The sequence below is a fragment of the Pygocentrus nattereri genome, chromosome 4 (genome assembly GCF_015220715.1).
Source record: "Pygocentrus nattereri isolate fPygNat1 chromosome 4, fPygNat1.pri, whole genome shotgun sequence".
Lineage (NCBI taxonomy): Eukaryota > Metazoa > Chordata > Actinopteri > Characiformes > Serrasalmidae > Pygocentrus > Pygocentrus nattereri.
Genome location: NC_051214.1, coordinates 14,800,433 through 14,814,421, shown reverse-complemented (window position 1 = coordinate 14,814,421; position 13,989 = coordinate 14,800,433). Strand labels below are relative to the sequence as shown.

Below are 13,989 nucleotides of genomic sequence, written 5' to 3'. Positions count from 1 at the left end.
CCTCATGGTAAAATCAACTAACTAACTCAATCCTCTGTAACCTATTCTCACTATATACACATATACCAACTGATCACTTCATTAAGTTCACCTCCTTGTATCAACACTCATCTATTTTATCAGCTCCATATAGGTGCACTTTGTAGTTTTATAATTATAGACTGTAGTCCATGTTTCTCTGCATACTTGAGTACCTCCATTTTACCCTGTTCTGTGTGAGGTGTTGGTATGAGTGGACCAGACACAGCAGTGCTGTTGAAGTTTTTACACACCTCAGTGTCACTGCTAGCCTGACAATAGTTCACCAACCAAAAATATCCAGCCAGTGTCTTGTGACCACTGATGAAGGACTAGAGGATGGCTAGCACACACTGTGCAGCAACAGATGAGCTGTTGTTCTTGACTTTACATCTACAAAGTGGACCAACAAGGTATGTGTGTCTAATTGACTGGGTAGTGAGTGGATAGAGTTTTTAAAAACTACAGGAACACTGCTATGTCTGATCTACTCATACCAGCGCAACACACACTAACACATCACCACCACGTCAGTGTCACTGCAGTGCTGAGAATGATCCACCACCCAATTAATACCTGCTCTATGGGGTTCCTGAACATTAAAGAACAGGGTGTAAAGGACCTAAGTATGCAAAGAATGTATGGTACTTACTTGTATGGTAAGTGGAGCTGATAAAATAGACAGTCATTTTCAGCCTTTTACAAAAAAATTATTATCCAGATAAATGGCTTAACAAGTCATTGTGATATAATAAGCATCATTAAAAGCTACAAGACTCATACACACATATCTTACACACATATCTTACACACGCAAACTCACATCTACCTAAATGTAAAGCTTAGCCGTCGCCTGAGGAAACACTTCAAAGGATACTCATTCTTTCAAAGCTTACCAGTAGACATTACACTCGACCCCAGGCAACGAACTGAGTACAAACCTCAGTTCAACCTATCCTTGTGTTGTGAGTAGAGCGCTGTTTATCAATGTCACGTTAATTATCCATCAAAGTAGTTTTATTATATTGCAAGTAGGACAATATTATCGCTGATACTGATAAAAACCTGTGTTTTTTTTAAACCTTGGGTTGTCAATACTGTTTGATAATATACAGTATCAGTCGGGCTCTACAAAGAAGGAATATTGCAATATGTAGTTAAACAATCATTGCGAACTTAGAAGTCCAGATCTTTAATTTTAAATTCCTTATTTAAATGGGCATTTTCTTAAATCAGCAGACTGATTTAAGTTGCAACTATATTCAATAAATTAAAGGTCAGGCCTGTTATTTTGGCCATGAAGATCAGATTATCCACTTTTTCTGGCTTGAGGATATAACACTGGACCCAGGCTGATAGCTAGGTGTAGTTGTGTTATGTTCATAGCACATGGATTGCTTCTGACTAGTCTAACTTGTCTACAGGTTAAACTGTGTTAGAATAAATGTTCCCACCTCAAACTTGCTTGTTGATGTTAAAATTGCACTGGTTTCAATATAAAAATGATTGATCTGTGAGTCCTAACTGGCCCTCCTGTTCTACACATATAGTGTTCTCCATGCTCTAACATACCTACTTGACCTTCAGAGGGCCTTGTTAATTAGCCTAGCTACTAAAATGTGCAGCAGAGCAGTAGAGTTGGACTCCTCATAAAACAAAACTAAAGTCTGATATACAGCCTTGTATTTCTCAGTGTTATGAGAGCATGTCTGCATGTTGACCGCAAGAGTCTTGGGGAACCACACATGCCCCCAAAATAACAAATAGGACTCGACACCACAGACACCCTCTGGTGCCTCTAAAACGTGCCCACAGACACACATACATGGATGCCCACACATAGGGGACCTTGTCTTGAGCCAGCTGCCTTTTCTACAATCTCTCTTTTTTCTCTCTAAATAACCCCCCTCCTATTCCCCTTTTCTCCATTCTCTCTTCTTTCCATCACTTGCTGTTTGCTATCCATTCTCATCTCCTCTTCCATTACTCACCATCAAATAAATCGTTTGTCTTGCAATCTCTCTGTCTAGTGTCATGCATTAAAATCTTTTACTGAGTTCCTACACTTGTACTGTTTTACGGGAATGCTTTAGCTTTACAAGACTTTTTTTTTTTAGATTTGTTTGGCTGAAACTGATTGCTGTCTCTCTCTCTCTTGCGCTTGCTTTCTGTCTCACAAACACACACCCACACACACCCCCCCACCACCCACACACCCACACCCATAGGCACATTTTTGTGGCCCTTCTATTTGTCCCTTCTGAGACCTGGCAGACAGCCTAACTGTGTTTGTGTGGGTGTGTGTTGAAACTGAGGAATTTATGTACTTTGCCAGTAAATTCTTGATGTGTGAAGATCTTGGTTTGTGTGTGTGTGCTGCATGAGCTGTGTAACCTGAGAGCATCTTGTCGCAAAGAGCGGATGTTGCTAAGTGTGTAAACATCTGTACACTGGTTGGCCGCAGTATTTACAGGACTGGGCAGGTTCTTCTGCAACAGCGGGTCTGGAAAGTGGGTCATTACTTCTGAGGAAGAACATGCTTTTTTGGGTCTTTTGGTCAAAGAACTCCAGCTCTATCTGACCTGCAGATCAGGCAGGTTCAAAGTATTCTGTTAGGATGCACCATACTAGGCCTGGGAAATATCCAAAATAATTAGCATGCTATGTTCTGGTTTTACAATAAATTGCTTTTTATTGTTAGCATCAACCCCCAAAAGCTGCCATTACAGTGTGTAGCTGAATGAACTTTCAGGCATCTTCTTAACAAACCTTTCTCTCTCTCTCCCACGAGCAGAAAAAAGATGACTGCTAGGGTGGGCGTCCATACGCTTTTAAAAGCCAACTGAACCCAATTTCCTAGCATATTACAAAGCTTCATTGTTCGCTGTTAGTTTCTCAACATTATTGCCTTTTGAGCATAATCATTGGGTTACTTGTCAATCATCATTTTGGGGGCAGTCGTGGGCTGGAGGTTAGGGATCCAGCCCTGTGACCGGAAGGTCACCGGTTTGATCCCCAGGGCCGACAGTCCATGACTGAGGTGTCCTTGAGCAAGACACCTAACCCCCAACTGCTCCCCGGGCGCCGTGGATAGGGCTGCCCACCGCTCTGGGTAAGTGTGCTCACTGCCCCCTAGTGTGTGTGTTCACTAGTGTGTATGTGGTGTTTCACTTCACGGATGGGTTAAATGCGGAGGTGGAATTTCCCCGGTTGTGGGATCAAAAAAGTATCACTTAATCACTTAATCAACAATATCTGATTGCATTGCCTTACTGCTGAAGCCTACACCATAAAGCATTTATAATCATGGTTTAGCTGGTTGAGTGTACCCGTCAAACCCTAATGACCAAATGGTATCAATTCATGTTTCCACGACTTCCATATTCAAAATTACCTTTGTTTTCAAAAGTACCTTTGTTTGTCAGTCTTTGTTTCATTATACTAATTGCTTTTCCTTCAGAGGCACTTCAAAAACATCATGAAAACAGTTTATTTTTTCTTGTTTCTTGGTGAATGGTGAAACTTTTAACTTAGAATTATCAACACACAGGAAGTAGCGTTTGTCCAAACAGCTTCTGAGTCATGCTATTAACTGAACCTATCCACAATCCACAATCTAGGATATGTGTGTGTGTGGTCTGGATTTGTGTATGTGTGTACAAGTCTGAATGGCATATGTGAAGATGGTGGGCTGCTTTCTGGTACAGCAACATCAGGTGCTTGTCAAAAACAACATAACTGAATGGCTTCTGCTAGAATGTAGCGCTATAAACATCCCCCAACATTTCCCAGGAAGCTGTAAGGGGGTCCCAGCCTGCCACTGTCTGGCCACCTCTTGACTGAAGCTGCTGGAGTAGGAGTAGGAGTCGCCGTCCCGTCTGATGAAGCTGAGGGTAGAGTGCCCTGTAATTATCCCACCCTAGGAGAAGGGCTGGACCCTCAGCATTACAGCACAGCATCTGTGATTAAATCACATTAAAGCCAAATGACACCTTTGGTTAAACCACTGCTGTGTCTGGGTTTGATTCATGAATCAAGTGGAGAATGAGCCAGATATCAGATATGCTGAGATGGAGCAAAAGAATGCCAAGAAAACAGAAGGTCCATACACTGCATTACTTTGTCTGTGTACTTCTTTTTTTTCCCCTTGTTTGTGTTTTTATGTGACAAAAATACAGTGACGATGATGGATTGTATGGGAATGACCTTCGTTTCAATTGTCCTGTCTTGTGTTGTGGCTTATCTCAGCCCTTAAATGGCCAGAACCCTCCAGCAGTTCCAACTTTTTACTACATAATTCAAGAACCTGACAATAACTCAGCCAGTTTGCATTGTAGTTTATGTAGTTCCTGAATAATAAATGAGGTTACAGTACAGTCTGATCTGAAATGCATAAAAAAACAGAAATGTTTTTATGGTGAACAAAATAAGTCAATACTATTAAGTATTAAAAAATAAAATAGTCAGTCTTCTAAGCATCAATAAGCCAATAAGAATGCTTCTAAAATACTAAAATACAGACTGGTGATTGGCTGTCTAAAGCTGAATGACTTTTCAAGCGATTTCACTGTCACAGACAAATTTATTAAACAGTTCTGCTAGTTGTGGATCGCTCCCATCATCTCAATTACATGATGCAAGGTGGTCAGGATGGCCGTCTTAAGTCTTTTTCTTATTGGGCTTGTGCAAATAGTAACCCTTGTAATGCATGGAGTCAGTCTAGCATCAACTTTCACCCCAATCCAAAGTTTTAGCACTTGTTAAATTGCGTGGTCCACTATTTGTCTACAACCCCATGCTTAATTAAAGTTTAATATTTATTTTTATAATAATTATTTAAGTAACACATACAAATAGCAATGACTCTGAACACCCCAGATTTTTACAGTCTACAAAATCTGAGACATCTGGGTACGATGCTCTACAGATTTGAAACTAATTTGAGTGTGTAAAAACACCAAGAAACTGGGATTTGTACAAAAAGAGTACATGTTTTATTTCATCATGTATACTGCATGATACATTCATAAACAATAGCATACAGTTTCTATTTATTTGCTGAGTTTAAGATATTGGGAAAAAACATGAAATATAGAATGTGCTGTAACTTTTAGACAAGCCATACTTTTATAGTTTTTTTTAATAGGTTAAATTCAGCAAATCAACAATAATTTGACATTATAATGTGCAGTAGTGTGTTTTCCGAAGAAAATATGTACTGATTTTAAATTAGAATCAACAACAGAGCCTAGGCTTAGCATAGATTAAGACATTGGACAGACCGTGATTCCACCACGAGAAGTCCTCTTTATTAAAGCAGAAAGTCACATAAAAAGCATTGACCTTGTTGGGGAAGTCACCACCAGCCAGGGTTCACCCTCACAGTGACCAACTCCCAACACAAAACTATGTTCCAACCAGCTACCATTCACTCCTTTCCCTGCCCACTGCACCATCAATGCTGGCCTGATTGCCACTCATGTATAATGAAGCCACAGGTGACTGACCTGAGCTGGACAATGGTTGCCTTCCAGCTTATCTCGGTCCGCATGAGCACACCTGGTGGCAGTGGGGATATCAGCGAGCCCATGTTGCCTCCCGACAGCTGGGTGGAGCTATTCTAATTCTGACCACTATAGTGCTGGCAATAAGTAAGCCACAGGTTTCACCACAGGTTTTTATATCTACACACACACACACACACACACACACACACACACACACACACTGCTGTTCATGAGCTGAATGGGTTGTCATATGTAAATGAATTCAAACTTGTGCCTTGACAACCATAATGTGTTCATAAAAGGCTGTTATTCAACTGAACATATATGGATTGAAAAATATGGAAACTTATCTGTCAAAAAAATGCACTTAGAATAAGAGCTATGGAAACACACAGACAGTTCTGATTGTGTCAAATATCACAAACACACTCAAATGTACACATAAGCAATGCACCTCTCTCTCTCTCTCTCTCTCTCTCTCTCTCTCTTTCGTCTGTCCTTTTCTCCACATTTTCTCTCACTTTAAGTAGTTGCTGGTGCAAACAGTGTCCTCATTGTCCAACTTTGTGGCTCATAATCAAGTCCTGCTTTACTCATACATGTTCCAATACAGCTCCATCACACTTACTCAATCACTCACCTTCTCTCTCTCTTCTCTATTTTACTATTTTCTCCACATACAAGTTCCCACAGAGGCTAAAAGCTTTTCACCCTTTCTGGATTCGAGTGTGACTAATTAGATTAAGCTTTGTTTATTTTGTTCATTGGTTTTGCACAAATAAAGGTCTTTTTGTAAAAGGGGTTTTCCCTTGTGTGATTAATTAGCTCTATTGATTTTCCACCAAGCCGAAGTGTGAGAGAAAACAGTCATCAGTCAAGAACTCTGATTTCATGCGGCCATAGACAGACATAGACGGAGGAAAGGAGAGACACAAAGGACCCTTATACGCTTGACATTAACATGCATCCTGGATGATGCCATCATAAGTGGACAGAACAGAAAATACCTTGGCATTTAAATATGGTGTCAAATAACACAGAACACAGCCAAAAACTGCCTCTGTTATCAGGATAGAAAGATGATACACTACATTTTACTATACACGATACGTATCATGATATTTTGACACAAACATAATGCACTAGTAGTGCCACATTTAAAAGACTTCAAAAACTATGAATGCGATTTTATTTGGCACATACTACACTGCTCTAACTTAACATGCTCTCTATATAATGAAGCAGACATATGTTGTTCTTAAAATGATCCACAATAGGTTCAGAAAAGCATACTATTCATGACTATAACAAAATTTGTCATAATAATGAAAGAATACAGTCATATTCCGCCCCACTAACTTAAACTGACAAAATGAATTTTTACATATACCTCGTCAATACAATTACTGCCAAAAGCATGTAAATAAGTAAACTGAAGACCAAACTGTGCTCACATAATGTAATATATTTCATTGATGTAGAAATTATGCATATTTGAAACAAATAAATTGAATGCATGACTTTTTTTCCCAGAGTGTAATAAGCAAAGAATTGTGGAGAGCTGTGGAGGAGAGGTGATTAAAACAGGGAAGAGAGAGAAACTTGGCTTAATTTTTAATTAAATCATATCCGTCTTATCCATCTTATGATTGAGAAGGATATCAACACCACATAACACAAGAAACTTTTGCTTTTTTAATTAAGCCATTTAGAGAAATTCAGTCTTGCAGAAGTGTGTGTGTGTGCGTAAGAGAGAGAGAGGGAGAAAGCGAGAGAATGAATTACTCATCCATGAAGCCTTTTATTTGCTTTAGAAATCATGCATATGATACATTTGGGGGAAAAAAGCAATTTTTACCTGACTTGAGGGGAGACAAAGAGACTGAGAGACAGACCGTAACCCTAGAATAGTAGTGGGTGGTATACAAATTCAAATTCTTCCCAGTTTACACACATAACACAACATAAAAGCATTGCAAACCATGCCAACATTTTCCTCTTTAGCTGAGTAGCTGAGTCAGCACGGCAGAATATACAGGTAGCTAAAGTTGGCTTCTTATTCCAATTTTCCATTTCACCTTAAAAAGTGCAGCAGTTACATACAAAAGCTATGGAACTGCTGCTTTATTTAATATGGAATGAAAAATTCCAACATCAAGCTGCCAAATATGAAGCCAATGTCTTTAAGCTTTAAACTCAAATGTAAAAGAAAATGTAGAACCATTGTTGCTGGGGTTGTGTAAGAAAGCAAGGTTTGTGTTTATATGGTGCACTTGTGTCCACTCAAGTGTACACCTCTATTAGACACTCCTACGTTGTTAGTCCACCATGACGATGTAAAGTCAGAGACGAAAGCTCATCATCATCTAGCCCATCATCAGTGGTCACAGGATGCTGCCCACAGGACACTGTTGGCTGGATATTTTTGCTTGGTGGACTGTTCTCAGTCCAGCAGTGACACTGAGGTGCTTAAAAACACCAGCAGCACTGCTGTGTCTGATCCACTTGTAACGGTACAACACACACTAACACACCACCAGAACGTCAGCGTCACTGCAGTGCTGAGAATGATCCACCACCCAAATAATACCTGCTCTGTGGGGTCCTGACCAATGAAGAACAGGGTGAAAGGTGGCTAATAAAGTGTGAAGAGAAACAGATGGACTATAGTCTGTAATTGTAGAACTACAAACTGCACCTATATGGCAAGCGGAACTATGATGAACAATGAGTGTAGAAACAAGAAGGTGGTTTAATAAAAAAAAAAAATAAAAAAAACTTGAATTGACATGGAGCCTTAATATTATGAGGAGGTTCTATATACTTTTATTTTTAAAAGTGTTTGAAGAATTAAAACACATTCCTGCATTCTGTGTACTTCTCCTTCTGTATCTTTTGGTTTGTCTTAGAAAGCTGGCAGAGAGTGGGTGATGGATGGAGGACTGGAGCTGGTTAAATTACAAAACCTTATGATGTACTTCTACTGTCTGTATCCAGTAAAAAGCTGAAATATTTGCAACAAATTACTTTTTAATGAATTAGTTTCCATGTAAGCCATTTAAAGCACCACCGCCTAATCCTCACTGAATTACACAGACTACACTGGAAGTGCCTGAACAGTCTATTCTTAGAAAAACGACTTCTGCTCTTCAGTAAGATCAGGTTTCATTTCCTCTATTCTATCCCTCTCTCACAGCGATGTCCACCCTCTGCAGGAAGTTTGAGTGTGTTTACGCATGTTTGCATACAGGCATTAACTTTCTAGTCAATGCACTTTTCCTGCATTTCCGAGGAAATGAATTCTATTTAAGATTGTTGCCTAATAATCATTTCTCATACTGTGTAAATTCCAGTAGAACAGGAAAATGACTGATGCCACACTTGCCTTTGGAACAGGGGGTCCGTGGTCATCCATGTACGTAGACTCTCCTGTGAAGAAAAGAGCAAAGTGTGAGAGGGCCTTACAAAACACCTGATTGCTCAATCAATCAACAGAAAATGGTCAGAATGAGGATGTTACAGCAGCAAAGTGGCCAATAAAAAAAAACAAACATTTTAGAGCTTCTTTGTAACGATTACTAAATCTTAGTAAGTGAAATAATTTAATATCAAGGCAATAAATCTTTATTGTTCTTTGATGAGATTACTTGTCTTACAAAGCACGGTGGATATGATTATTTTGTTTGTTTAGAGAACAATTACCTTTTTCAGTCTCACTTAAATATTGTGCATTTTTATAGGGTTATTTAACTTATTTCTAGACATTTTTCACTTGTTTTCAGTGATTTTAGTAAGTCGAAGGTTGGCACAAAACAGCTTAATAGAAATCCTGGCCCTAGTGAACAAGTCAAGGGCGACAATGGCAAGAAAAAAATGATTAAGAGCAAGAAGAAGAAACCTTGAGAGACACCAAAACTAAAAAAAGGAACCCATCCTCCTCTGGTCGACACTGGATTACTGAGCAATAACATAAAAAGCAGGGAAATTCCTGCAACAGGGAAATTCACCTCTGCATTTAACCCATCTGTTCAACACCCACATACACACAAGTGAAGGCACACACACTAGGGGGCAGTGAGCACATTTGCCCAGGGAGGAGGGCAACCCTATCCACAGTGCCTGGGGAGCAGTTGGGGGTTAGTTGCCTTGCACAGGGGCACTTCAGTCATGTCCGCTTCAGTCAGCTCAGGGGATTGAACCACAGATCTTATGGTCACAAGGCTGGTTCCCTAAACTCCAGCCCATGACTGACCCCAAATTATTATGCAATATTGAAACATATACAGTCATGTGGAAAAATGAGGACACCCCATTACATAGCCAGCTCTTTATCAAGAAATGTTTACATATCAATGTCCAATCTTGTTTTTGTTTATTTCTGGAAAAGAAAGTGATTTAATTGCAATTAAACAACAAAAATTAACATTGTTTTACTCATGAAACAAAAGATATGAACAAAATGCGTATTATAATGGAGGGAAAAGTTAGGACACTCTACCCTCTAATAACTAGTGTTACCCCCTTTGGCTGAAATAACTTCAGTGAGACGCTTCTTGTAGCCATCTACCAATCTCTGACATCGATCGGAAGAAAGTTTGCCCCACTCGTCAACATAGAATTCTTTCAACTGTGAGATGTTTGAGGGGTCTCTTGCATGTACAGCCCGTTTTAAGTCACTCCACAGCATCTCAATGGGATTAAGATCCGGACTTTGACTTGGCCATTCCAGGACTCTCCACTTCTTAGTTTTCAGCCAGTCCTTGGTGGATTTACTGCTATGTTTTGGTTCATTGTCATGTTGCAGGGTCCAGTTCCGCTTCAGCTTTAATTTTTTTTACAGATGGTTTCACATGTTCCTCAAGCACCCTCTGATACACAGTAGAATTCATGGTGGATTCTGTGATGTAAGTCTGGCCAGGTCCTGCTGCAGCAAAGCATCCCCAAACCATTACACTTCCACCTCCATGCTTCACAGTTGGTATGAGGATCTTTTCTTGGAATGCTGTATTTGGTTTACACCAAACAGGTCTTCTGTTTTGGTGTCCAAATAGTTCAATTTTAGACTCATCTGTCCAAAGAACATTATTCTAGAAGTCATGCTCTTTGCGTTCTCTCTGGCAAACTTCAGTCTGGCCTTAATGTTTTTCTTAGAGAGCAAATGTTTCCTCCTTGCACACCTCCCATGAATATTAAACTTGTGTAGTCTCTTTCTGATAGTTGAGTCATGCACTTTCACACCGACAGTAGCAAGAGCCTGCTGTAGGTCCTGTGATGAAATTTTAGGATTTTTCAAAATTTCTGAGGTTTAAATAGAGCAAGACTCATTCAAAATGCTGGGTAACGATGTTCTGATCACGTGCACCTGATGTGATACACCTGTGTGTAGGGTTGCAACTGTATGAGATTTTCACGGTATGATAACCGTCTCAGAAAATACGCGGTATCACGGTTATCGCGGTATCATGGATTGTTACATATATTATTAAAAGATACACTGACCCTTAAAGAAATTACCACGAATGTTTTTTTTGTTTAATTAACTATTTATTGTAGTTGAAACCTGGAACTATTATATACAAAATATCTCCTTAAAAAAAAAAAGCTGTACACCTGTTTTTGCAAAAACTGCAATATTAGAAGGAGAAAAAAACTAAAATCTTTAAATAAAAATGAACGTCTCTTTAGAAAGAAAAAATACTTTGTCTTTGTAGAAAAAAAGAAAAAGTGCAGCTGAATTCTTGAACAGTTTTCCTGAGATCAGATTTTTATCGCAGCAATCATTTGTGTTTAATATTCAAGCCAGATTATGATGCAGAAACGTAAGCATGTCAAGTTTTTCTGGGCTCATTCTTGAGCGCTGAGGTGACAGAATATGTCCACTTGTACTGAACATTCTTTCAGAAGGCACGCTTGTGGCAGGGATACAAAGATATTTTCTTGCCACTTTTGCCAAAAAGGGCATTCCTTCGGCATGCATTTTCCACCAAGCCAGAGGGTCAGCATCAGTTCCAATAGTAGGAAGAGACATGTATGTCTTGACCTCAGACATGACCTTTTCATGGATGTTTTTATTTTCTGAGGTTGCCTTGTTTTGCCTGGATGAACTTATTTGTTGTAGCAACGCAGACAGACCTTTCCCTTTCCTCTTAGTAGCAGTAGTGGTGCTGCTGCTGCCCTCTCCTACCTCATTGTCTTCCCTTTCTTCTTGAGGCTGTTTTTGGCATGGAGACACTGCTGTTGCAATGGTTACAGCTTCTTCAACACATGCCTCAACTGTGTCATCCAGGTTTTTAGAGAAGCTTCCCTTAAACCTAGCATCCACAAAGCAGGATACTTGCAGCAGTCGTTCCAGCCGCTCTGTGTATCTGACTTCAAGGTCTTCCCTCATTACTTGCTTCATCTGTCTGGTGAGTGCATTGTCTTCAGCTTGCTCCACGAGAATTTCACTGCGGATGTGCTCCAGTACTGGTGAGAGTGAGGAAAGTGTGACCCTTTTCTCAGAGGCTAGAGCATCAGTGAGCTCATAGAAGGTCTGAAGAAGCTGGCTGACATTCTCAAGTATAGCTATGTCAGAGTCTTTTGGCATGAGATGCCAAGTACTCCTTTCATTTGCCAGTACTGCGCAGACGGCCTGTTGTTGCTCCAGGAACCTGGAGATCATCTCAAAAGTTGATCCCCATCTTGTTATTACATCATGGATTAGGGCATGCTTGGGGAGTTCCAGGTCTGCCTGTTTTTTCTTGAGATCTCTTTTCTTCTTCCAACTTCGAGAAAAACCTTGTATCAAGTGTCTGCATGCTCTGACAGCAGATTCCACCCTTTGGATCTTCAAAACTTTGTTAACGGCCAAATTTAAATTGTGTCCGAAACAAGTGAGCCAAACACAAGGGAAGTCTGAAAAGGCTTTCTTCATATTTGTTGCATTATCTGTGGTAATTCCACACAGATCTTCCTTTGGAAGTTTCCATTCCTGAAGCATGTTTTCAAACATTTCAGAGATGTTTTCTGAGGTGTGGTCTTCAGGGAAAAAATGAGTTTCCAAACAATGGCACTTGAGCTGCCAGTCTGAAGAGATGTAGTGGACTGTAAAACTTATAAATGGTTCCCCTCCTCCACTACTGCTGGTCCACAAGTCTGTGGTGGCTGAGTAACACACAGCTTCCTTTAGCTGTTCTTCAACACTTGCTCTCACATCTTGGTACATGCGAGGGATTTCACTGGTGGCAAAGTATGTTCTTGATGGAACTTGGTACATTGGAACAGCTTTTTTCATCAGGTGAAGGAAACCAGGTTTTTCCACTGCTCTTAAGGGCATCATGTCTTTGGCAATAAAATACGCCACAGCATGATTCAATTCTTGGGCTTGTTTAGATGAGGGATCTAACTTAATTCCCTTTGCAAATGACTGTGTGACAGTTGGCTCAGCTGGATCAGGAAATTTCTTTGCACAGCTAGCTTGTCCCTAAACCAATAACAGAATAATAATATTAATCAATTATATTTATAATAATAATAAACAATAAATGTATATATATATATATATATATATATATATATATATATATATATGTGTGTGTGTGTGTGTGTGTGTGTGTGTGTGTGTGTGTGTGTGTGTGTGTGTGTGTGTAAAGATCCTGTATTTAAAATATTCAGTACAATTATTTAAGTTTAATTATTTAATTATTTAATATCTGAGCCTGTGTGCGTGTCTGACCAACTACTGTTGTAAACGTCCGTTTTACTGCCAAGTTAATATAACCAGAGACTGCGGAAAGAGGGGCCTATCTATTTTATACATGATCCTCACAATAGAGGCACGTCAGATTTTAAATATAAACTCATGCAAATTAATGGCGTCTTTCACGTTGAGTCCGACTCCGGAAAAATCCAAATTAGTCTGTGAGGACCTGAACACGGACACGCGCATCCACCACAGCACGCGCTTCATAGCCACGGGCATAACGTTACTTCCAGCACCTGCATGCTCATAGTTCGGATGACTCAGCACTTTTGCGGGCGCTTAACGCGTGGGCTGTGCACGAATACATAGATAGGTTTTATAGTCGAAATTTCACGCATTTAGGGTCGGACTGAAATTATAAACGAGCACAGCGGGGTGGTGTTCTCGGAGATGGGAGAACAGGTTAGAGGTATTCCCTCCTTTAGCTGCCACTTTCCTGCCACATTGATTACAAATCGGATTCCCATCCTCGCGTGCTGACTTTAGTTTAGCCTTTTTTTTAGGGGGACGGAGATTTGTTAAGTCTGTGGCACTCTCTGCCATTCTCACTGCTGTGTGCTTGTGTGACTGAAACGGAGCGGAGCTGCGCATGCGCGGGTGAGTTTCTGAGCTGGGTTGTGTTTTACCGGTAATGAGCAAATGCCCACGATATGATAACCGTGCATTTTAATACCGTGGTATACCGTGGAACCGGTTACCGCTGCAACCCTACCTGTGTGTGAT

The 13,989-nt window shown here is 40.1% G+C and overlaps 1 protein-coding gene across 1 annotated transcript in view; it reads right to left on the bottom strand.

The window, feature by feature from the left end:
* The window catches only part of usta (uronyl 2-sulfotransferase a), a 116,883-nt gene that overhangs the window by 39,581 nt on the left and 63,313 nt on the right, over positions 1–13,989 (bottom strand). Inside the window, exon 2 of the mRNA XM_017712965.2 lies at positions 8,911–8,954. Within this exon, the coding sequence (XP_017568454.1) occupies positions 8,911–8,954 (44 nt within the window). The remainder of the gene's footprint in view (positions 1–8,910; positions 8,955–13,989) is intronic.